We start from the raw sequence: 24377 nt of genomic DNA on the forward strand, positions 1-24377 counted from the left end.
CGATAGGACGCAAATGTCCCCACCCGTTAGAGGTACCGGTTAAAAATATCTTAGGTGAAATATGCAGGAAAATCCCTCAGCTATACGATAATCTAGTACGTGGCCCTAAGCCTTTTTAAAATTTTGCTAAACTTGTGTGAAACTCGTTATCAGAACTGGTAGTTCTACTTTGATTTGACTATATGATTTTTAAAACTTTCGGTTCCAAAATTTTGCATGTTAATTTTTTTTTCTTTTTTTTTTTTTTGAGACTAGATAGCACGCTACCTGCTTCATTTATTAAAGATATGAATTAAGCTATTACTGTGAGGCAACCAGGACCTCGTGAAAAGGGTCCGCAAAAAAAAAAAAAAAAAAAAAAAAAAAAAAAAAAAAAGTTTAGTGTTTAGGATTTAGTCAAAGAATGTCTTTTCAAGAATCAGCATGTTAATTTCTTTTGATTTGGGTTCTTTGATAGCTCTTCTGTTGTAAAATTTCTAAGGCCCCGTTTGGATCGCGGGATAAGCGGGGATAACGAAAGTTATCCCCGCTATTCCGCCAAACGGGGTGAAATTTGGCCGGGATATTTTATCCCGGTCAAACCTTGCTATTCTCGGTTATCCCGGAATAGCAAGGGATTTGCTATTCCACCATTTTGGTGGAATAGTGCTATTCCAATGCTTAATTTCAAACTTAATTAAACTTATAAATTGAATTAAACTAAATTATATAAATATAATATGTTATATATTATAATACATTATTTTTATTATAAAATTATTAATTGTACTATATTAATACATATTATTTATATTTAAATATTATAATAAAATTTATAATAAATTATATTTAAATATTATAATAAATTCTTTTTATTAAATTTAAATTTAAGTAGAATTTTTAAAAAATTTATAAATTTATTATAATAAATTATTTTTATTAATTGTTCCCACCACTATTCTTATTTTAAAATTTTAAAAATTAAAAATTTAAATTTTTAAAATTTATAATTTATAATCTCAAAATTAAAGTTTAAAATTTAAATTATAAATTTTAAATTTTAAATTTAAATTTTGATATTTTAAATTTTTGAAATTTAAAATTTGATATTTTATATTTTTTTTAAATTTAAATATGATCTTAAATTTAAAGTTTGAAATTTAAAATTTAAAATTTTGAATTTAAAATTTGAGATTTTAAATTTCAAAGTTAAAATTTTAAATTTAGAAATATAAATTTAAAAATTTAAAAATTCAAATTCAAATATAATAAGTGGATAATATCATTATTTTTTATTTACAAAACCCATTATCTTTTTTATTCCATCTTACCTAACCAAACGCTATTTTTTTTATTCCAGGAATAACCCAATTTTCATCCAAACGTAAAATTGATCTAATCCTCGCTTATACCTCAATTTATACCTATCCCTAGAATAGCCACTTTTTTTTTATCCCCGAACCAAACGATACCTAAGTGATCTAGCTATGTGAATTAATATATTTTAATTAAATTTGCTAAAATAAAAACAAATTAATTAACATTGGTATATACCATGTGGATATTATAGGTATGAATTTTTAGATGTAATGTACAATTTTGGCACCGTAAACTTATGAGGTTCTTCTATCTTTCGGAAAATAATTGAAGTAGAAATTAAAGCTATCTCACTTTTCTTTCTACTTTGCTCCTCGTTTACAGCAGGAAAATGTAACCTGCTACAATCTTAAGCACAAAAGTGTACAGCACAATGTGAGAAACAACACTCTCTCTTGATCATATGCTCCAATATGTAAATGACAACATCTTATTCACTCACCCTTTTGTTCACCATGTGAGGGGAGTTAAAAGAAAAATATAACCACAAAAATTTTAAAAACAACAATAATTCTTGCTTTTGTTTTTCCCCCTTCTGCTGATACAATGGCAGAGAGTGTACAATACTAAATATAATAAATAGGGGGTGGGGTAGAAATAAAATATATCCTCTCAAACTAGTGGCAAGAAGCTGAGAAGGAAGAGCACAAATCTACCAGTCTAATTTCAAACTATTTTCTAATCAGATTATTCTAATTTGAATTGACTATGTCGGATTTCGAAGCTTTGCTTTCGCCTTCTCCTCCCCACAGCCGCACCCGTTCAGAAGCTTGCGCGGCCTGCAAACGTAACACATCTTCAGAATGCTGAAATAAAACATCTTTCATAATTGTTGGTTGTATTCTGATCCAAAATTTTTAGAATTGCAAGCAGTAACAACTAAAGAGTAGCTGTTACCTAGTTAGCGACTTCTTCGGTCTAAAAGATCTTTATATATTTTAAGGGAAAAAAAGATCAGAACAGTAATGCTAGAATTATTTTGGTGCAGTTTTAGTTTCTGAGCAGAACAAAATTGGAATTTACCTCAGCTTTCCAATCAGTTTTCCAAACTACATACAACAAAATCGCGGTTTGAAGTGCAGTTCCGCAAAGCATTCCGGCCCAAATTCCCTGTGAACATTGCATTAAATCATGCTCAATTTGTTCTAAAAAGTTTTTAAATTTGTACACGTATTGAAATTAAATAAAGTTCTAACAAAATCGGCTTTTCTACGGAAACGAATGTTACCTGTGGACCCAGGTGGAGCACATAGCCCAAAATGAACCCCAGAGGAAGGCCAAATATGTAATAGCAACCCAAGTTAATATATGCAACAAGACCTTGCCATCCACCTCCAACAGCAACCCCTGCATCGCATTGTTGCGACAAGTTTACGGATTTAATCACAAGTTATTTTGCTGCATATATGGTGAGAAACTTTACATTATGACTCGCAATCAATTCTAGCCCAAATTGTATGGATAGTTCCTTTGCTTCTGTTAACATTCACTTTGGTTATTTATTTACTGAAATTTCCCATATTCTGAAATGTCATTGTTTGCAAGATTATGTGCAGAGCACAGAGCATGCAACGTAGGAAATTGCTAGTCCTAAATTACTGGACCAAGTCACAATATCTTCGAAGTACAGGAGTTTACGCGTGCATTTTTATTCTTAATTTGAAAGAAACATTACTTACCTGATATCACAGGCTGAACGCTGTTAAGCACCATAGTAACTGCAAGAAGGTACGCTAATTTTGCGACGGCACGTTGCAGTTCCTTGTCATTTGTGAATATAACTGCGAAATGCTCGCGAGATGCTAATATGATGGCCATGGCGAGGAGCCCGATAGCCAGCGACTGCACGACGACCACGATGACGGCGTACATCGTCGCCCTCGGCCGGCCCGATCCGAGCTCATTTGAGACACGAACACTGCGAAGAAGTCACAGATCAAGTATAACAGAAGTATATGTAGAAATTCTCAAAGAGTTTGATTTTTTTTTTCCCCCTTATTCTCACTGTTCTACCTGATAGCAGCATTGATTCCAATGAATAGCATGCCTTCCCAACCGTTTATGCTCATGCTGAAACAGAGCAAAAGAAAGAAATCCTGGTCAAACTTAGTTTTTCCTATCAGTGTTAGCGATTTTGTTCAGTTTCTGAAGTAATTTTTTACTTATAAAATAGAACTTAAGCTGTAGCGCAACTCAAAACCAATTTTGGATGCTGAAGTGCAGATAATCTGATTTTAATTTCTGTTTCTTGCAGTAGTATAAAGTTGCCGTCCCTTTTGGCCCACCGGGAACCTGAACCAGTAGCCGTTTTTGTAGAGCTGTTTGGAGAAGCATCAGCATGGCCCGAACCCCACTCTAGCTTCACCCAAAAGCAAAAGTTTGGACTTTTTTTTGCCAAGTTTCTAAATTTCTAGAGCTAGAGCTTTTAATTTGAAAGTAAAGCTAAAACGAACTAATAACTCTCAAAAGTATAACCTCCAATTTAACTTCTAAATTTCTACTGATCATTGTATCGGACGAAGAGATTTTAAAACAGTCAGTTCTAATTAGACAACATATCTGCGCAAGCTCTAGTAAGGCAAAAGCAACAGAACGTGAAACTTCTATACCAAGTGTAATATCGAATAATAGTTGCATGAGATCGAGAGGTTCGATCATTACCAGATAGAGATGGAGTCGACGGCGATCTCGGCGTTGTTGAGGTGTCCGGTAAGCAAGACGAGCACCATCATGTACCAAATCTCGAGGCACAGCATTATGGCGGAAGCGAACGACAACTTCACGAACGCCCACAGCTCCCTGAACGCCGCCGACGACAACCCCCTCCATCCGTCCTTACACCACCCCACCACGTAAGTCACCTGCGTACAAGTTTGCAGCAAAATAATGATAAATTCGACGTTCTCATCGTAGAAATGATTTTTTGCAAAATTGGTATTTTCTAAGTGTTTGTTTTCACAACCTGCGCAACCGCCACCATCCACGCCGACAGATTATACGCGACGGCGGCCCCGGCGAGGCCCCAGCCGAAGACGAAGATGAAGAGCTCGAGCATGGCGACGTGGGCGACGAGCGTGGCGAAACCGATCCAGGCCAGGAACATGACCTTGCTCTGGGCCTGGAGGAACTTCTGGGTGGGGAAGTTGACGGCGATGGCGAAGAGCTGGGGGATGATGCTGACGGTGAATTTGCCGGCCTCGACGGCGATGGCTTCTTCCTGGCCGAGGAGGCGGAGGGCCGGGGTGGCGAAGACGTAGATGGGGCACATGAGGGCCGCGGAGGTGAGGAGGATGATCCACGAACGTTGCAAGTACACGCCGAGCATCGCCACCTGCCCGGCGCCGAAGGCCTGCCCGCACAGCGTCTCCAGCGCGCTCCCCATGCCCATCTGCCCGCCATGTCAGTCAGCCAGTTAGTTAGTTAGTTAGTTAGTCTGCCTGCTGTCAGCTAGTGTGGCAACAAACATGTAAGATGCAAAAATAATAAAATGAAATGAAATAACGCGTTTCCGGATCAACCTGATTCGTATTATTCGCGTGACAGGCGAAATCTCATGTCAAATTAATACAGTTTCTACTAAATTTTTATTTTATTTTATTTTTGGCTAATCAAACGTAGTCAGAAAAATAAATTTACAAAATAATATAAAATTTATTTGTGAATATAATATTACTCTAGTTCCAGTGTATTTGGTCCGGGTATAAATTAAGGTTCCCAAGCGTTGTGTTTTTTAGCCAGAATATTTTATTACAGTTAAACTTAGCTATTCCAATAGCATCGGATAAACTACTCCACCTTTCCAGTGGAATATTGTTATTACAAGTTTTAAATCCAATTTTTATTAAAATTATAAATTAAATTAAAACTAATTTATGTAGAAATTATATCTTATTTATTATAATAAATTATTTCATTATAAAATTATTAATTGTACTATATTAATACATATTATTTATATTTAAATATTATAATAAATTATTTATAATAAAGTATACTGAAATATTATAATAAATTATTTTTATTAAATATTATAATATATTATTTTCATAATAAATTATTTTTATTAAAAAAATATTATAATATTTAATTATACTTTGGTAGCTGCCTATAGCTTGGTTGGTGAGTTATTATTTGAATTTTTGGTTAGTTAGTTCGCACGCACAATTGTTGTCGCCATGAACTAAATGCTTGATAGGCGACTAGTTGTAGTGGTCCTACGTTTGAGATGCTTCTGCTCTCACGGCACAGTAACCGATGAGCCACCGTAAAGTCGTGAACGGACCGAATCTCATGGCTCTTCCTCACCACCCCCAACGCATAAACTTTAACGAACCACGTCTAAGACTTCGTTGGTATTACGGAAAGATTACGTTACGTGCGGTGATAAATACCATAGAAGCACAAAGATAGAAGCAGAACCAAACAAACCCCAAGTAAAAAATAAAAGCAAAGAGAGAACGAGAATGACGAATTGGGATTACGAGGAAGCCAAAGGAGAAGGTGGAGACGACGGAGAGGCTGATGGCGACAGCGGAGAGCTCGAGGTCGCCGAGGTGGCCGACGAAGATCTGGGTCGTGGAATTCGTCCCGTAGAGGCATATGATGTTGAAGGCGATAGGNTATTATGGCTCGTATGAAAGATGTGCTAACAAAGTAAACATAACATCTTAAATAAGGGCTTGTTTGGTTCATCCATTTTGGATATGGAATGAGAATCGCCACGCCTCCCCCGCCGTCCGCACCACAGGCGCGTCCTCCGCTGCCGATTGCGGCGATACTTCCGCATCCTCTTCGACGCCCTTGTCGCCGTTGAGGAGGAGAGGAGAATCCATTGATCCCATGTAAGAAAATGAGGAGGAGCAGATGTAAATAAGCTCCTATATATTCCTTTTATTTTTTGTGCAGTTGCTTGCACTTTTGTAGCTCTAATGGTATTAAACTTGGACACGTGACGTGGTAGTTAGAGACACACGGTCTCTACCACGGTATCTGGTGCGTGACCGTACCAATCGCAACGTACGAGTCGACTCTAGTGTAACGGAATCGGATCTAAGTACGCAATAAACAATTTTAAAAAGTGTAAAAAATACTTATTTTTAAAAACTTTTTGACTGTTTAAATTTGATATATTTCTAATTTCTAACTGGAACAGTTAGAGCAAGTGAAAATAAAGCCGTCAAAATTACAGAATCCAGAGGGGAAAAAAAGTAAACTTTGGACTTCGTTTTAAATGCCCTGCATATTTTTGTCGAGAATAAAGATGTGTTTCGAGTAATTAAGTTGATCCCCATTATCACTACACTCTTCATTTTTTTTTTTTTAATGCAACATTCTAATTCATGAGTGCAGTCACAAAATACAGTTATTGATGCCAATGAAAAGAACGAAAAAAAAAAGAAAACTTAAAAAGCTAATGCTTTTTTTTTTTTTGAAAAATAAGTAGCAAGTTACATGCTTCATTCATTAAGAAAAATGAACTGAGCGTACAAGATGAAAGCAACTAAGGCCTTCTGGAAACAGGCAAAAGAGAGGTAAAATTAAAAAGCGAAAGAGAAGGGGCAAGGTGAGAATATAAAGAAAAAAAAAAGAAAAAAAGTCTAGTGACACATCAGAGTAGTGCGGTCCAATTGCTATTCAGAATTTTGACACGTTCTAGAAACCGGGTAGCGTTGGGCGGATTTTTTCGAAAAACGGAGTTGTTTCTATCCGTTTAGACCACCCACCAAATCGCAACTAGAATGATCAAGCCTTGTGTTCTCAATGAGTCAACAGGGTTGCCAAAAATTACGGCCTAAAGACTTCGGACGTCGCCCGTGATGTCGTCAGTTGTGTCCAATCCTTCCACATTGAGGAGAAGGTATCGTACGTAAACACAGTTACTGAATAAATGATCGCAGCTTTCCGTAAGTACCACACAGAAAACACAGTTTTGGTCTACAAGCATACCTCGATTGAGCAATCTATCAGTGGTGAGTAATCTCTTCCGAAGTAACAGCCAAATGAAGACTTTGATTTTGATTGAAATTTTCAAATTCCAAATGTGCAAGTTCATCGAGACTCGCTGTCCGGCATCTGTGATGAACTGGTAAAGAGATTTGACTGTAAATAGTTGATTGGAGGTCCACCGCCATTTGGTTGAGTCTGGTCTGTTGCATGGGTAGTGGCCTAGGAGCAAATCTTTAAACATCGTTAGCCGTCTGCGACTTTCGATAGATTGGGACGCCTTGAAACCGCGACAGATTAAGCGCTATCTCCATCTGTCAGGGTTCCAGCACTGAGATACTTGGACCTCCTTGTTTCTAATGTTCCGAAAGATATCCGAAAATAGGGTGCGAAGAGCGGTTTCTCCAATCCAGATGTCGGACTACATCTTGATATTTCTTTCATCACCTAGCTCATAGGTTACTCCACAAGTAAACACTTCTCGACACCGGGCCACACTTTTCGACCGCTGGAAGTAGGGGACGAAGGCTCTACCCTCGAGTAGTGGCCTTCTTCTGACATAATAGAGAGATCTAATTAATTTGCACCAAAGTAGGTTTGGCTCATTGAAGAAGTGCCACCATCATTTGGTTAATAAGACCAAATTCATGGATCTTAAAAAGCTATTTCACTGTTGCGTGTACTACATGACATCTTATTTTAGGTTTCTAGCTACATTAACATTAAAATTTGACTAGTAGCTAAGTAAGCCACTGATTCACTCAATCATTCCTATTTGATGCCTGCATTGTGTTTAATGTACGATAGTGATTATGATACTGATTCAAGTAGTTAGCTAACTAATCAAATAATTATTTTTACTTGTCTTATTTATATTTTTTTCATTAAAAATTTTAAAAGCTATTAGATTTTTGAAACATAAATAATATGTAAAAATAACATTGTAAAAAATAGTCGTCGACTACTACGTTATCCGGATTGGTATTCTACTGGTGGGTAAATTGGGAGGTTAGGAACAACGTATTCTTTAGAAAGATCCAACAGGACCCGTCCCTTGCAGCTTACAAGATTAAGCAACTGACGAATCTTTAAGAGCAATTTCTATCAGCTAATTGGCGGCACGCTTGTAATCGGTAGTTTTTTTTTTTTTTTCCTACGCCCCCTCTGAGGACTGTGTTGTTTCACTTCTGTAGTTTAATTCACTTTTTTAATAAATGAAGTGGGTAACGTACTATCTATTTCTTAATGTATATATATATATATATATATATATATATTATTATTATTATTATTATTATTATTATTAAACATTTGATGTGGTATACGAAACATGCAGATGCATGCAATAACTTATTCTTAGTTAGGTGCTTGTTGCGACGCCCATTAATTTTGTTGGAGCAATGTTTGGAAATACCCTTTCTTTTATTTTTCTATCATTATAATTTTATATTACGAGGAGCGCGTTCGGTATTGCAACTCAAGCAGACGAGAGAAAATAAATTATAACCGACTAAAATAATTTAAATTTTATTTTTTCAAAAAAAAATTACAAAATATTTTTAATTATGAAAGCGCGCTATGACCTGCGTGTTTTTTCTGAATTTTGAAGATTGAGCTTGCGAACTCGAGAAAGTTCTCGGCATCAGAGTTTCTTTTTTTGGTATCGCAATCACAATTGTACGGGGATCGGCGTGTGACCGGAACAGAGGACGAAGAGGAAGATGGTCTAATGCTGATGTGGTGCACCAAATCTAGCCAAAACATTCAGAACACAGTGATAATTATTGTCCTGGACCCACTATTGCACAACACTAGCCATTCTTTGGACTCCAAATTAAAAAAATCTGCCGACAATTTGGTGGTTCGGCTTATTTTAGAGTCAACAACGACTGAAAAGTGTAGCAATTTATCGCAATGACTATCTTACAGTTTCATTTAAGACCGGCAATTATTTGTGAGTCAGCTTATATTTAATTCAAAATAAATTTAACATCGTTCGCTTATTTAATGTGTCAACTCTAAATTTTCATTTTAAGAAATAGATCTTTACACCGACCGTTCCTAAAGTAAGTGGCAAAGAGGTTGGTGGTTGATATCCGAGGCCCAAGTTCGAACCCTAGTTGATTCACATTTCCAGCTAAGTTTATTTATAAATGAAATAAACGAAACAGGTAACGTGCTATCTATCTCTCAAAAAAAAAAGAAGAGGAAATAGATCTTTACGGTAGATGTTTAACAAATGAGTCAGACTCATGTTTGATAATAACAAGTGACCTTATTATGGTTCGGTGCAGTTGCTACCGGGATCGCAAAACCTCCTTCCCAATCTCGGTCTAGATCACACGCATCGATTCGTGATTGGCAAAGAGTGGCGAATTGGAATAGTAGAGTAGTATGTACTTCAATTTTTCTTAATCTAATTTATTTAGTCACCTTAAATAAATGTGATTTCTTAGATAGAATCATAAAAAAGAGTCATATATACTTGTATAGAAAAAAAAGTTGAGAGTACTGTTTTGATTAGAAGATAGAATATTTAATTGACCTTAATTGAAAGAAAAAAAAATTATATGGAAACAAAGAGAAGTTACTCACTTTTTTTACATACATGTCTATCTATATTGATATTCTAAATGAATCATATTTCAAAATAATGTTCTGACTAATTCTATCTCTCTCGTACTGCGTTCTAGACAAACTACTGAACCATGTTTTCACATACATCTACCACAGCATGCCATATTTCAGATAACTTGTGCTTTTGTGCTGAGTTTGAGCTCGGGCCTTAATTCAGGTCGTTGGGTGTGGTGGGGGAGAAGGTGTGTTAATTGTTGGACATGAGCGCAATTGTATCATCAGAACTATTTTCCAATTTTTATTGAAAAATATACCAAATTATATAAAGATTAAAATGTGTTGAGATCTTCTTAATAAGTATAATTTTAATGTGTTGAGATCTTCTTAATAAGTATAATTTTTAAGTTATCATATATAAGCTTTTGCATAAGAGGATCTTGCTTATTGAATTTTTAATTTTTGCCGTATTGAAAAATATATATTTTTTTTTAGAAAAAGGTAGCACGCTATCCGCTTCATTCATAGAGGAGTTGAATTAGGCTACAGTGGTGAAGCAACTGAGGCCGAGAGAGAGAGGGAGAGAGGAAAAAAAAAAAAATCTAATAGCAGGGACGAGTGAGTGCCCCCTGCCTTGAACGGCTCACTGCACCTTTTAGCATAGGGGAAATAAAACAAACGGTTTTTCAGCTTGGGGGTGACAAAGCGAGTGAGTGCCTCCTGTCTTGAACGGCTCACTGCACCTTTCAACATAGGGAAAATAAAGTATAGCGAGTGAGTGCCCCCTGCCTTGAACGGTTCACTGCACCTTTCAACATAGGGGAAATAAAGCAAGCGGTTTTTCAACTTGGGGGTGACAAAGCTTCGGGACCTGACGGGTTCCCACTTAAATTCTACCAAACTTTCTGGGACACTCTCAAAAGGGATATTGTGAACATCTTCCAGAAAATGTATGAGGAGAGGCTATCTACTAATTCCATTGGTTTTGAAAAATATATAGAACGTTAAATAAAGAGTGCTAAAGTCTCTATTATTTCGTTGTGCAATGTTATGCTCACTTTACATGAGTGTTTAGCTACAACTTGGGCTAAAATCAGATTGGGCCAGGTCGTGTTTGTGAATGCTAACAAGTTCCACCAACCTAATCTGAGTTGGGCCTAACCAACTCTTTTTTTTTTCTAAATGCATGAGAGCACTTTTAAGGACATTTATAAAGCTACAAACACGAAATTTAAAACAATTTTACATTGTAAAAATGCATGAAATATTTCTCCAAATAAGTCATTGCCTATCCACACCTCAAATAGAAATGATGGTGATTCTTTTAGTATTTTATACGCCTAAACCATCCACTGATAGTCTGATCGGTAAGTTACCTCACTTTGGAGGAGCGGGTGGTGGATTCGGTCCCACTTTGTGTGAGTTACACGGAGTTACCACCATTCTTAAAAATTTTAGTGCCTTACTATTATATTTGTCACTATTGCTAAAATTGAGTAACAAAATTGACTCGTAACTTACTCCAAGGGCACGTTGAGTAGCGTTGAACTTGAAACCTGTCGATCTGTAAGGCCTATCATTTAGTGTGATGTATATTTCTGAATCACTGACGTCTCAGTTAGCTAGCAAACAATCACGCAACATCAGAATGTTAGTGTACAGTGTTGAGTCTAGGGCCAAATTCGAACTTCTGAGCCACTAAGTATATGTGATCAGTATTATAGATTCCAATTGACACAGCTTTGTTGAAGTCTTCAGCCTTCAAATTTTGGATTCTTCCTCTGAAGCCCTTCAACTCAACCAAGCTAGTCGACGCAGGGCGGTCGGGCTTTGGCTAGACATTTAAGAATTTTCAAAATTAATTTCGAAAGGGACGTCGAATTTGATCTTATCTTATTTGCAAGAGGAAGGTTTACTGGTAAGAGTCATCCGAGTCGTCCGTTCACAAGTTTTACAACTTCTTAATCTACTTATGTGGCAATTCATTAACTATTTTTCTCTCTGATAATTAACATTTGTTTGCAAATTTTGAATGATTATTATCCTCACATTCTGTATCAATCATTTAACCAAATCTTTAATTATCGTCTGTTGCCACTTAGAAGTACATGGAGACTCGGTCAGGAATTCCCTCAACTACAAGTCATCCTAAAATAGACACTTCAATTTGTCTTGGTCGTTTTTTTAACTTATAATTTTTTAAATAAAAAAATTTAATTTGATCAGTTTAATAATTAGCTACTGATAATCAAGTAATCTAAATTTATTCGCTACAAAGTAGTTTACATTATTAAATTTGATGGAATAATCAATTATTTAATCTTTCCAACTAAAATCACTCAATTTTTTTAAAAAAAACATAAGATGGAGAGATCTTAACTAAAAAAAAAAGGATTATAGTTCAGCATTTGAAAACGGCATATATTTGAGAGGGTCTCCACATATTTCTTTTTAATCTTAAATTAAACATTTTTAAAATTTTGACATTTGAGAATCAAATTAAAACAGTAAATTATAGAAAGTTGAGTTAGAATGCTATAAGTAACAAACATGCTGCATTACCGACCATTTATTTTTGACGAAGGAGACTCCATATCGACAATCAGCATTGTTTTTTTTTTTTTTGAGAGAGAGATAGATAGCACGCTACCCTCTTTGTTTATTTTATTTAGAAATAAACTTAGCTAGAAATGTGAATCAACTAGGATTCGAACTTGGGTCTCGGGTAATCAACCACCAAGCCCTTTGCCACTTGCTCTAGGGACGGTCGGTGACAATCGACATTGTTGAACATAATTTATATCACCTGAAGTATTCAGAAACTCTTTTCAACATCATTGGTCTAATGATCACATGGTTTCAAAAGTTGTAATTTTAATAGCTAATATAAGATATTTTTTCATTTAATGGCGTAAAAATATCCAAATAAATTAAATTTTAGTTAAAAAATTACTTAAACTATTTAAAATAAGATCTATACTATTAATCTTATAATCGTTATTTTTTAAAAGATATTTATTTTCAATTATTTATTTTTATATCAACTTAATGGACAAAAAAATAATATCAAAAAATATATAAAATTTAATTTTGAAATATTTTAAGTAATTTAAATTATTTTTAACTGTGCCTGTCCATAGTTATGAGGCTCCATCCTCAAAAAAAAAATTGGGAAAACTTCAAAGACGCGTACCCCCATTGTGGTTTCATTTTTTCTCATTTTAGTATCATGTGGTTTAAAGTGTATCAAATTAGTACTCTATGATTTTGTACTTTTTTATTTTAGTATCCTGCGGTTTAAAGTGTATCAAGTTACTACCCTGTGATTTTGCATTTTCTCACTTTAGCACCCTGTGGTTTAAAAATTACAGGGTACTAAGTTGATAAAAAAATAAAACAACAGAGTACTAACTTGATACACTTTAAATAATAGGGTACTAAAGTGAGAAAATGCGAAACCTCACGGTACTAACCTGATACACTTTAAATTATAGGGTACTAAAATAAAAACGTGCCAAACTATAGGGAGGTTTTTGAAGTTTTCCCAACATTTTTTTAAAAAAAAAAGAGTGGCAATAAATTCTGCTTGCTATTGAAACAGCAGTCCAAGTGTCTGAATAAGCATACAGCGGAAGGTGGTTGTTTATATAATTTTATATTCAACAGAAAATATCTTCATTTCTGCGCTGTCCAACGTCGGCGTAGACTCGTCGTACTACCGTCGACGATGAGGGTTCCCAACCCGCCGGCGCTCTCCGACGATCGGAGGTCGCAATCCAGCAACCGGAAACCTACCATCGGCCACCGAAAACCTGCGGTCGCCGCGGCGGCGCCACCGACGACCCCGGAACGGCGCGGCGCCGCCTCGCGGAGCCCCTCCGCCGCGCGCGGGACGAGGACGCCGCCACCGCCGACGCCGACGCCGACGCCGACGCCGACGCCGACGCCGAGCTCCGGGAAGAGCTGGATCAAGTCCTTATTCCGAGCCATCAGATGTCGCTCCGGCAACCCCGAGACCGGCGCCTACCCGGCGACGAAGCCCTCTCCATCGGAAAGGGTGTTACGGTCTCCGTTGCGTAAGCTCTCGATATCGCCCTCGATTGGAATTGACCTGCTTGTTTCCGCTAGATCATTATGAGATCAAGTCCTTGTGATGGTTAAAATTTATGAAAAATGAGAACTTTGTTGTTCTTAGGAATTTCATTTCGATTTTGAAGCTAAATGAGTTTAAGATTTTCCTTAATCGGGTTATTCATGTGTGAACAACTTCCTAGAAATATGAGAAAGTTTAGGCAAATTTGTGTAAGAAGCGCTTAAATCAGTGTGAAATTGATTCAACTCTATTTTGTACTACTTTTTCCTTCATATTAGAACCTTTCACGAATGGACAACTGTTGGATTATAAAAATTAGAATTTTTGATAAAATATGGGTTACGAAGAACTCAGATTATCAAGATATTGATCAAATTTTACATGATTTGATCATTTTGTAGCAACACCGCTGAGGGATAAGAATGGGAGTTCCCGTGGTGGTGGCAGCATGGGGAGGAGGTCGGGTAAGGGGACATATAGCGGCGGCAGCTATCACGGTTCGCCGAGGACCTCCTCAACTATGAAATTCACCCTGACGGAGATCCAAAGGGCGACTAAGAACTTCTCTCCGGCCTTGAAGATAGGGCGAGGCATGTTTGGCACTGTTTATAGAGGGACACTTGACGACGGCACGCTTGTTGCAGTTAAACGCGCCGAAAAGGTTAGGTTCTGTTTTGATATCAATTTGGGGTCTTGCAGATTGATCAAAGTATTGATTAAAGAGAGAGAAATTCATCTGGAATTTTTTTTTTTTGGCAGAGACTGGATGATACCCAGCTGGGTGTCGAGTTCCAAAGCGAGATCAAGACTTTGGGGCGTGTAGAGCACTTCAATTTGGTTAAGTTTTATGGGTGTTTAGACTGTGATGGTGAAAGGATTGTTGTTATTGAACATGTACCTAATGGAACTCTAAGAGAACATTTAGAAGGTATGTTCCATTAGCTTCCTTCTTATACTTTTCTTTCAATCTCCTCATAATTGTCCTATAATTCTGCTTCGCTTTTGAAGATTAGTGGGAACACTTTCTAGTTTGAGTATTAGTTTTGTGTATGGCGCATATCAGCTAACTAGCTCTTAGTCAAATGCAGGTTTCTATGGAAGCCATCTTGACCTTACTGCGCGGCTAGATATCGCAATTGATGTGGCTCATGCTGTCACATATCTTCACACGTATACAGGTAACTTTGAGAAGCATAGTTACTCATGCAACTTAATATGTTTCCAGTATTATATATTGTGACAATTAGTTAGGCTATAGTACTAAAACTTTTATGGGAGTTTCATTGTTTGTAGTCTCTGTGTCATTTTCTTCTGTTAAATGAAGTTGATAAAATGACATAGTGTTCGTATAGATTGCTCATTTATGAAACCTATAATGCCTTTACCATATTCGATACAGTTGAATCCTAACATACATTCTTGTGCTCATTAATCATAGTTTAGCACAAGTAATTAATGAGATTTTTATTCTGTGCAGACCATCCTATAATTCACAGAGACATCAAATCCTCTAACATCCTTCTTACCGAAACTCTCCGAGCGAAAGTTGCTGATTTTGGATTTGCTCGATTTGGTACTGGTGATACCGGAGTAACACATATTTCGACCCAAGTTAGGGGGACTGCCGGTTACTTGGATCCAGAGTATCTTAAGACTTACCAGCTTACAGAGAAAAGTGATGTATATTCCTTTGGTGTATTACTGGTGGAGTTGGTTTCAGGGAGGCGTCCGATAGAGACTAAGCGGGAACACAAAGAACGTATAACAGCTAAGTGGGTATGTCTGGTTCTCCACTGATTTTTTAGTGCAAGCTACATCATTTTAAGAGCGACTTATAAGGTATTTTAGGTTAGTGAGTGAGTAACTTTTTCATCCAAGATATTAAAAACAGAGGTCTGAATCAAGCTTTAATTTAATAACATGACTAGTTGCAGTAGAGGATTCTGCATGTTAGGCGTTCTTTGTGCATCCTTATTTCAAATTTCAGGGTAGAAGGTTATTTATCACATCCTAAAAATTCAACAACTAAAAACTCTTTCTACTAACTGTGTGAGCTGTGATGGCTCCTCGCACCTCTCAAATACCGAGTACCTAGTGCCCCTTGTGAGAAAGCAAAGAACCTATATGCCGTTCAGGATTTGTTCAAACAGATTCTTAGTATTTTATGATGACACTGATATTAGTCTCAACTGGTTTTGTCAGTATAACCATCACTTATTTGTCCTACATTCATAGGCAATGAAGAAGTTCATGGAAGGGAACGCTATCGAAACATTGGATCCAAACCTCTCAGTGACTCCTGCAACCAATCTGGCTTTGGAAAAGATACTGGAACTCTCTCTACAATGCCTTGCTCCGACAAGACAACAGCGGCCGAGCATGAGAAGGTGCGCAGAAATTCTATGGAATATAAGGAAGGATTACTGGGAGATGTTGTCCTCTGACCCCATCTCCAAATCCTCCCATCATGGCAGGAAGTCTTCGACTACCCTGGAAAAGATTTAATTAACAAATTATCTGCCAAGTTTATGCTACTCCTATACTATTGGGTTAATTGCATACACCTCCCTGTAAACATCATGAAGTATAGATATATCTCTACAAAGTCCAACTTTTTTATGTTATTTCTATAAAAGTCCTATATTTTCAAATATGTTCCTGCCGCTAGAATCCGTTAGAAAATTTTAGTTAACCATAGGTAAAATACTTAATCATGATTAGTCAATGAGGTAAATTGATATTTTTATCTTTCTTATATTATAATTTCTTCTCTCAATTGAAACTCTAGCAGTAAGAACTTTTCTTCTTTTTCCTCTTCCTCTTCCTCTTCCTCTTCCTCTTCCTTTTTCTCCTTCATGTTAGTTTTGAATCCGTAATTAGAATTTCTGTCCCCATTCATCCACAACACGTGTTGCATTGTCCATGTGGAACGCTTGTTGTTTTTCCATTTAATTTTTTGTATGACTTTTTTTTGCTCAAAAGAGAAGGTTTAGAAAAAAAGAAATAAGAGAAGAGGTTGCAATAATGGTGGATTGGATTGAGTTTTAAAGAAGAAAAAGATGAGGAAGAGGATGACCATTGAAAATTTTTTAGGGGAACATTTTTGCATGATTATAGCAATTGGAGCTTTTGGAGAGATAAATTTGTGATGACAAAATTGATATTTCACTTATCTGCTATTAAAAAATAAACAGTTTTCTAACAGTAACAAACAGAGGGAAAAATATGAATATTACTGGACTTTTACAGAGATAGTATAAGAAAGTTGAATTTTGTATGAATATATTTATAATTCGCTATATTTATAGGGAGTTGTATGCAATTAAACCTTTACTATTTATATATATATATATATATATATATATATTGAAGTTCTCCCCATTATTTGATTTTCGCCCTTTTGTATATATGAGATTAGCAGAGGCTGGCAATGTGTAATTATGTTTCGCAGATTTGTAATGCTCGATAATCTTATCACAAAAAATTAATAAAAGGACAAAAAAGGATTTATATTTTGTGACTGTACAAGTTGAAAGGGGTAGCTTTATTATTATTATTTTTTATTGTACAAGTTGTGCTGTACTGTACTATGAGGAATGCCTCGGTCAAGTCAATCAACCTGACGTCACCCACTGGAGATGAAATTTTGGTGGTAAATTTTTAGTCAAGTCAGCGCCCGCCATATGAAGACTGAAGGTTTTGACAAAAGTCAAAATTTTTCTCCGGCCGGCTTTATAAAAGAGACTGTCTATTCTGGACAACCTATTTAGAAGGGGTGGGGCAGGTAACAATGGGTGTATCATGTGTGGCACTGAACTAGAGATAGTAGATCACCTGTTGGTGGGTTGCGTAGTCAGCAAGGTCGTTTTTATTTCCGTTCTAGACGTGTCCTACATCTACCCCTCATGTGAGGACGCCAAGATCGTTTGGGAAGAGCCGGTGAGGAGAAGGTCACAGACGGACACTCCGAAGCCTCAAATTTTTGGAGCGGCCATCTGGTAGGTGATTTGGTGCGCAAGAAATAATGTTATTTTTTGAAACATATCCATGAATGCTATCTCTACTGCTCACCATATTCGAATTCCGGCGAAAGAGTGGACCGATTTTTGCAGAGTCGGATGACGTTTGTTTTGCTACACCTTTTGGTTCGGACATATGTTTTTGCTTCTTTTGTGCTCTTTTTTTTCTAGTTTCTTTCTTCTTCGTTTTGTTGTCTTCCTGAGGCCCTAGCTGCCTCACCATATGTAACTAAGTTCATTTATTCAATAAATGAAGTAGGTAACGTGCTAACTTTCTCTCTCTTAGGAAAAAAAAAAAATCCTGTTCATCCAATTTTAAGATGGTGTCCAATTTCTTTTGGATTGTTCGACTACTTGATTCACTCAAAAATTGGATGATACTGAAATTTCGTTCCTAGCTAGCTCACATGTTTCAGATCATGTCGAATATTGTCGTTCGCGGATTCGCATGTCTGATTATCGAAACTGAAGTACAAGTGCAGAGGCATCCATCTTTCCAAAAATAAAGTAAATCTACCCAAAGTATCTCCTATTTATGTATAATTTATATCAACTTCTTTACTATCATGGCTAATTAACATGCATATGTATATTTATTAATGTTATAGCCCATTCCGTGATCGCATATTACTAACTATTTTTAGCACAAGTGACTAAGAGTTTAATAATTAGTATTCAAAATTTTAAATTCAAATCCCGATTGTTTTATATTTTTGGCTAAATTTAGTTCAAAAAAATGAATGAAGCGAATAGTACGCCACTTTTCTCGCTCTCTATAAAAAAAAAAAAGAGTTAATATTGCAACCAATTAACAAGTGGGCCAGAGCCCAGCCCAAGCCACAGAGTCTGGTCCAACCTAGTTTTTTCTTTCTAAAGGCACAATCTCATGCCAAAAAAGGGGAATAAAATTATACATTGGACCACAATCTTTCTATATATAGCAGTTTTTTACTTCTCGAGAAAAAGTATATCAGATCATAATATTCCTATGTCAATAGATTAAATTAACTTAGATGAAATTGCTGATCAGGTTTTCTTAAAATTAATTATAAATAATGTACTATTTCTGTTGTACTTGTGCTTGTACTCTTGATCGATGTTTCTCCTCCTTTGATTGGAAACTAAGAAAAAGATAGTACAATAAACAAATTGGATAGTTTTTTTGTTGACTTTTATGATTTGCATGCCTTTTTTTTTTCTTTTCTCTTTTCCTCTTTCAATGTGACAGATAAATTTCTTAGATTCATCAATGATTAAGAATATGAATTATCTATTGGCTCTTACTTTGGAAGAGTTGCTACTCAATCTACTTTAAAATGATTCTAAATATCTTACAAATAAATTAAAAATAAATGGAGTATGTATATATATATATATATATAGGCCATGACTACTATACTATTATGAGTATTGGAGCTCTCGTACTCATAAGTTGTTTTCAATGATGGAGCTTTCGAATCGACGATCCACTCAGTTAAATATGATCTAGAGTATTTGAAACTTCTAAAAAATAAATTTCGTAAATTTTCGAAATCATAATAAAGTCCATCAAGTGAGCATAAAATGAACAGTCAAAATCGAATGACGTCCTAAAAAGAGATGATCGGATCCTTCAATTCAAGATCAGAGTTATTGATATTTATCTATGTAGTGAATAGAATTTTCTATCAAAAATTCAATAAATTTCGATTCTTTTACACCGTTAAACTAGCAAGATATTCCATACCGGCCATTAAAAAATTGCTCAAAATTTGGTGACCCTTAATTCGAATGTAAAGATGTCGAAATTATAAAATTTGATTTCTAGAAATTTTAAAATCTGTTAAATAACCGTTAACATTGGATCCATCGATCGGAAGCTCTATTATTCAAACAAACTTATGATACGAGGGCGATCAGACCCATAATAGTATAGTAGCCGACCCTATATATATATATATATATATATATATATAATATATATATATAATATATATATATATATATATTATATATATATTATATATATAAAATAGCAAGATATTCCATACCGCCATTAAAAAATTGTCAAATTTGTGACCTCTTAATCGTAAGGTAAATGATGTCGAAAATTATAAAATTTGATTTCTAGAAGTTTTAAATCTGTTAAATAACGTTTAACAGTGTGGATCATCGATTCGGAAGCTCTATTATTGAAACAACTTATGAATACGAGGGCGATCAGTATCATAATAGTATAGTAGCCGACCCTATATATATATATATATATATATATATATATATATATATATAATATATATATATATATATATATATATATATATTTTATATATATATATATATAGTACGCTTGAGATGATCCTTATTTACGTGGACATTATTGTTTTTACAGGAACTATATTAATTGTGTGACTTTGTACTTTTAAAAAAAAAAAAAAAATCCTTTTGACCCTCTCAGTGGGAACGGACGGTTTGGAGGATCCTACCCGATCTTAACAAAATTATGTAATCAAATAAAAAAGAAATCGTAGGAAGTGAAGGACTTAAGCTCTTTATTTCTATGTATGGAGTTTTTTCTCTTATTTGGCCTTTCTACTTTTCACTTCACATTTAACGCTAGAGAAATGCTACGGAGGAAGTTATTTGTAAGAAAAAGATTTTCTGAAAGAAAAAAAGGAGCTCTATATATATATATATAGAGAGAGAGAGAGTCTAGGTACTATACTTATTATATTCTTATGAATATAGACCTTCTTGTACTCATAAATTTTTAACCGTTAATTGATGGGATGTGTGGTTACGATGATGGTGGTTAATTTCCACTTAGAATAATGGTGGTTCCCACTTAGAATGATAGTAGTCCTCTAGAGTTGAGCGGGTAGTTGGTTGAATAGTATGATCTAACAGGTGAAAATAATCAATGAAATATATAAATCTAAAAGCTGAAAACTTATGAGTATAAGAGAGCCAATACTTATAAAAGTATAGTAACCGGACTCCTTATAAGTATATGTCTCTTTATATTCGTTAGTTTTCGACAGTAAAATATATTCCTTTCATCATTTCCACCTATTAGATCATACTATTTAATTAACCACTCACTCAACCATAGAGGATCACCATCATTTTAACTGGAAACCATTATTATCCTAACTACACATCCCTTTATCCATCCACTGAAAACTTATGAGCACAAAAGAATCTATACTCACAAAAGTATAATAGTCCTAGCATATATATATATATATATATAGAGAGAGAGAGAGAGAGAGAGAGAGAGAGAGAGAGAGAGAGAGAGAGAGAGAGAGAGAGAGTTGTGCTGGTATGCTTATGGAAGCACGGAGGCTTCCGTGCTTTCAAGTCGTTTTCGATGTTCGGACTTTCGAAACGACGATCGGCTCCGTTAGACTTGATCTAGAGTATTTGAAGTACCTAGAAAATAAATTTTGTGATTTTTCGATATCATTTGCCTAGTGATCAAAGGGGCTCAAAATCAATAATTTTAATGGCCGTGGTGAGCCGTTTGCAAGTTTAACGGTGTAGAAATATTCAAATCACGTGAAATTTTGATAGAAAATTCTTTATACTATATAAAATAAGATTAATATCTTTGATCTAAATTTTTAATGTCATATCATCACATTTTGTGAGATTTTTATTTTCAGCCGCTGATTTTGAGCCCCTTCGATCACTAGGCAAATGATATCGAAAAATCGCAAAATTTATTTTCTAGGTACTTCAAATACTCTAAATCAAGTCTAACGGAGCCGATCGTCAATTCGAAAGATCCAACATCGAAAACAACTTGGAAGCACGGAGTGCTCCGTTCTTCCATAAGCATACTAGCCGCACTCTATATATATATATATATATATATATATATATATATATATATATATTACAAGCTAAAATGACACACCTATATCAATAATTATTATCTAGCATTCATTTTTCCTTGTAATCCCTAACACGTAATGAATAAAGAACTGTTTTTGTTGGCAAATATACCTGTACCTAGGAGGCTGGTAGCTAGGCAGTAAGACGAGACATCAATAATTAATATTATATATACTTTGAAAAGTGATCTCTTACAACATAATAAAGTCGAAAAAAAGGAAGAAACTAGAGCTCCTCTGATATTTATTTCTAAGGTGCGTACCTGTTAAAGAGGTTAGGAAATTTAAATCTCAAAGCATTGGATGAAGGAAGAGGGTGGCTCTAAAAGGAGCTTAGGATTTGACTTTGAGGCTTCTTGCCTCTCCTTTTTTTGTTTTTCGATCACTTGTCGAATTTGAGAATTCAAACGATTGATTGATCCAAAGAACGTATGCATGGTAAAACATTTGAAGTTAAAGTCCAAGGCAAGATTTATCCACCTCTTAAGGTCAAAATAGCAAACTATGTACGAATTTTTATCCGTTAAATTATGAACAACTTTATATTAGCTGATTATATATAGTGTAATTGTGAATATGGACTTGTCACACGTAATTGCATGCATCTGAGTTTCCCGAAGAGTGCCAAGAGTAGTAATACATGATATACTATCACTTACATATTTTACAATCTTTTTACTAACTGATTAACATGGTGATACGAAAGATTTTAGTTGGATCGATGATTGATATAATTTATGAGGAGAGTGCTGGTGCAATTCGTGTAAAAAATGAGTGGTAACCATAATATATTGTTAACTAAGTAAATATTAGAGAAACAATGTGACAGCAATACATGTAGGCATGGCATTTTTGAAGAGTGAAATGTACCGCAAGAATAAAGGGTATATATGGTGCATCTCATAGTAGTGAAAACTTTTTTAAAAAAAAGAAATTGAATGCTAATAGTGAAAACTTAATTGGAACTTATTAATAAGTTCCAATTAGTGAAAACTTAATTGGAACTTATTAATAAGTTCCAATTAGTGAAAACTTAATTGGAACTTATTAATTGAAGCTTCTAACCCTATTGAGGATAAGTGATTAGTTTATGTTAAGCATCTTTTAATCACCAATTATATAAGGCGGTCCCCTACCTTTCATGGGGTAGATCAACGAGGGTTACTTAGGCATGGTTCCCTGCGCATTTTTAAGTATTTTTTTTGGCGGAATGCCGTATTAATGCATGCTTAGTGGATTCTTTTTATGTCCTTATTCGATCCGCAGGATGTTAAAAGTGAGGAAGTGATTTCAAAAAGATTTGAAAAAGGAGGGAGAAACAAATTAGAGGGATCGAGGACCACAATTGGATGGTGGTAAGGATGAGCTAATTAAGAGTGTTAGATGCTAATGATCTTCTAATATGATCTCACATGCAGGTCTAATATATAACTTTGGAATTTCGGCTGCAACTTGCTACTGCTTTTCTTTGTAAGACTAAGTTGTATATATTCAAAAGAGTAATTAATGTATTATGGAAACTTTATGCTGAATCCATGTGAAGGGTGGTCCCTTTATTGCTAAATAAATGAACTATCTCTCAAAGAATATGCAAACTACAGAAAAGGATTATACCATCTACAATTAATCCAACATTTGCCCATCAAAGTAAATGCCTGTTTGCATAGGACCAAAGATATTAGATGGATACCAAAAATTGTGCTAGTCAATCATTATCTCCATTATATTGATCTCATGCACACAACTTATCATAGATCTAATTTCTGTGATAAATAATCTAGTCTACTTTTCACGTTGATGAGGAAGAACTGGTATTAATTGTATTAAAGAATGAAAACGAAAGCATGATCTTCTTTCATTGGGCATGTCCTTTAGGCATGATTGATATCCATCAATCTTGGAAAATCTCTGGCATAGGAAGATCATGTCCATAGTATGTCATGCCATATTAATTCAAGGTTATTCTCCAAAACAAATAAAAAGAAAAGGAAAAATGCGACATGCTGGTGGACTTTGACATACTTTGAGAGAGAGAGAGAGAGAGAGAGAGAGAGAGAGAGAGAGAGAGAGAGAGAGAGAGAGATCACCAACTACATACGTACTAGCTTCTGAATTCTTGATTCAGTCCTAACTAATGTATATATATTCGATCAGAAAATTGATGTTTAATAAAACTGATAAACTGTCACCTATCACAAATTCAAAGGTTTGCAAAAGCTCTCGAAAATGACTGATGCTAACCGATCATGGCACCAAACTTGCACACGAATCTTAAACACGTACGCCCTTGACTTTGAACAACTCTAGCAGCACTTTCATTGATTCACATTAATTACATATGCATTAATTCAATTCTATGGAGTCAATGTTTAACTGTATGTAGTTTAACTTTACATAGTTTTTTTATCTTCTGCACTCTATAAGGTTTTAGAAAAGTATTTCCGAAGAATCTACACTTAATTAATTTGCACATATTACATTCAGAATAGAGGAAGAAATAATTGTCAAGAGGGGAAA

The 24377-nt window shown here is 35.2% G+C and overlaps 2 protein-coding genes across 2 annotated transcripts; one reads left to right on the forward strand and one right to left on the reverse strand.

The window, feature by feature from the left end:
* On the reverse strand, nucleotides 1731-6273 carry LOC109728950 (protein DETOXIFICATION 35-like). Its single transcript, XM_020259510.1, has 9 exons — nucleotides 6067-6273; nucleotides 5838-5979; nucleotides 4319-4744; nucleotides 4018-4217; nucleotides 3370-3426; nucleotides 3036-3274; nucleotides 2585-2703; nucleotides 2380-2466; nucleotides 1731-2135 (listed from the first exon to the last, which is right to left on the reverse strand). Exons 1-9 carry the CDS (start codon nucleotides 6195-6197, stop codon nucleotides 2049-2051), a joined length of 1488 nt encoding a protein of 495 aa, XP_020115099.1. The 5' UTR covers nucleotides 6198-6273; the 3' UTR covers nucleotides 1731-2048.
* Nucleotides 13478-17481, forward strand: LOC109728905 (calmodulin-binding receptor-like cytoplasmic kinase 2). The gene is made up of 6 exons (XM_020259442.1): nucleotides 13478-13949; nucleotides 14368-14627; nucleotides 14726-14894; nucleotides 15055-15144; nucleotides 15444-15742; nucleotides 16202-17481. The coding sequence occupies exons 1-6, from the start codon at nucleotides 13601-13603 to the stop codon at nucleotides 16469-16471; spliced, it is 1437 nt and encodes a 478-aa protein (XP_020115031.1). The 5' UTR covers nucleotides 13478-13600; the 3' UTR covers nucleotides 16472-17481.

This window comes from Ananas comosus, linkage group 25, assembly GCF_001540865.1.
Source record: "Ananas comosus cultivar F153 linkage group 25, ASM154086v1, whole genome shotgun sequence".
Taxonomy (NCBI): Eukaryota; Viridiplantae; Streptophyta; class Magnoliopsida; order Poales; family Bromeliaceae; genus Ananas; species Ananas comosus.

Excerpts from the sequence above, each read along its gene's own strand:
- LOC109728905 (XM_020259442.1), top strand. The coding sequence starts at position 13,601 with ATGAGGGTTCCCAACCCGCCGGCGCTCTCCGACGATCGGAGGTCGCAA. Across the intron at positions 13,950-14,367 it reads GGTGTTACGGTCTCCGTTGC|CAACACCGCTGAGGGATAAG; the intron begins GTAAGCTCTCGA and ends ATCATTTTGTAG. Across the intron at positions 14,628-14,725 it reads CAGTTAAACGCGCCGAAAAG|AGACTGGATGATACCCAGCT; the intron begins GTTAGGTTCTGT and ends TTTTTTTGGCAG.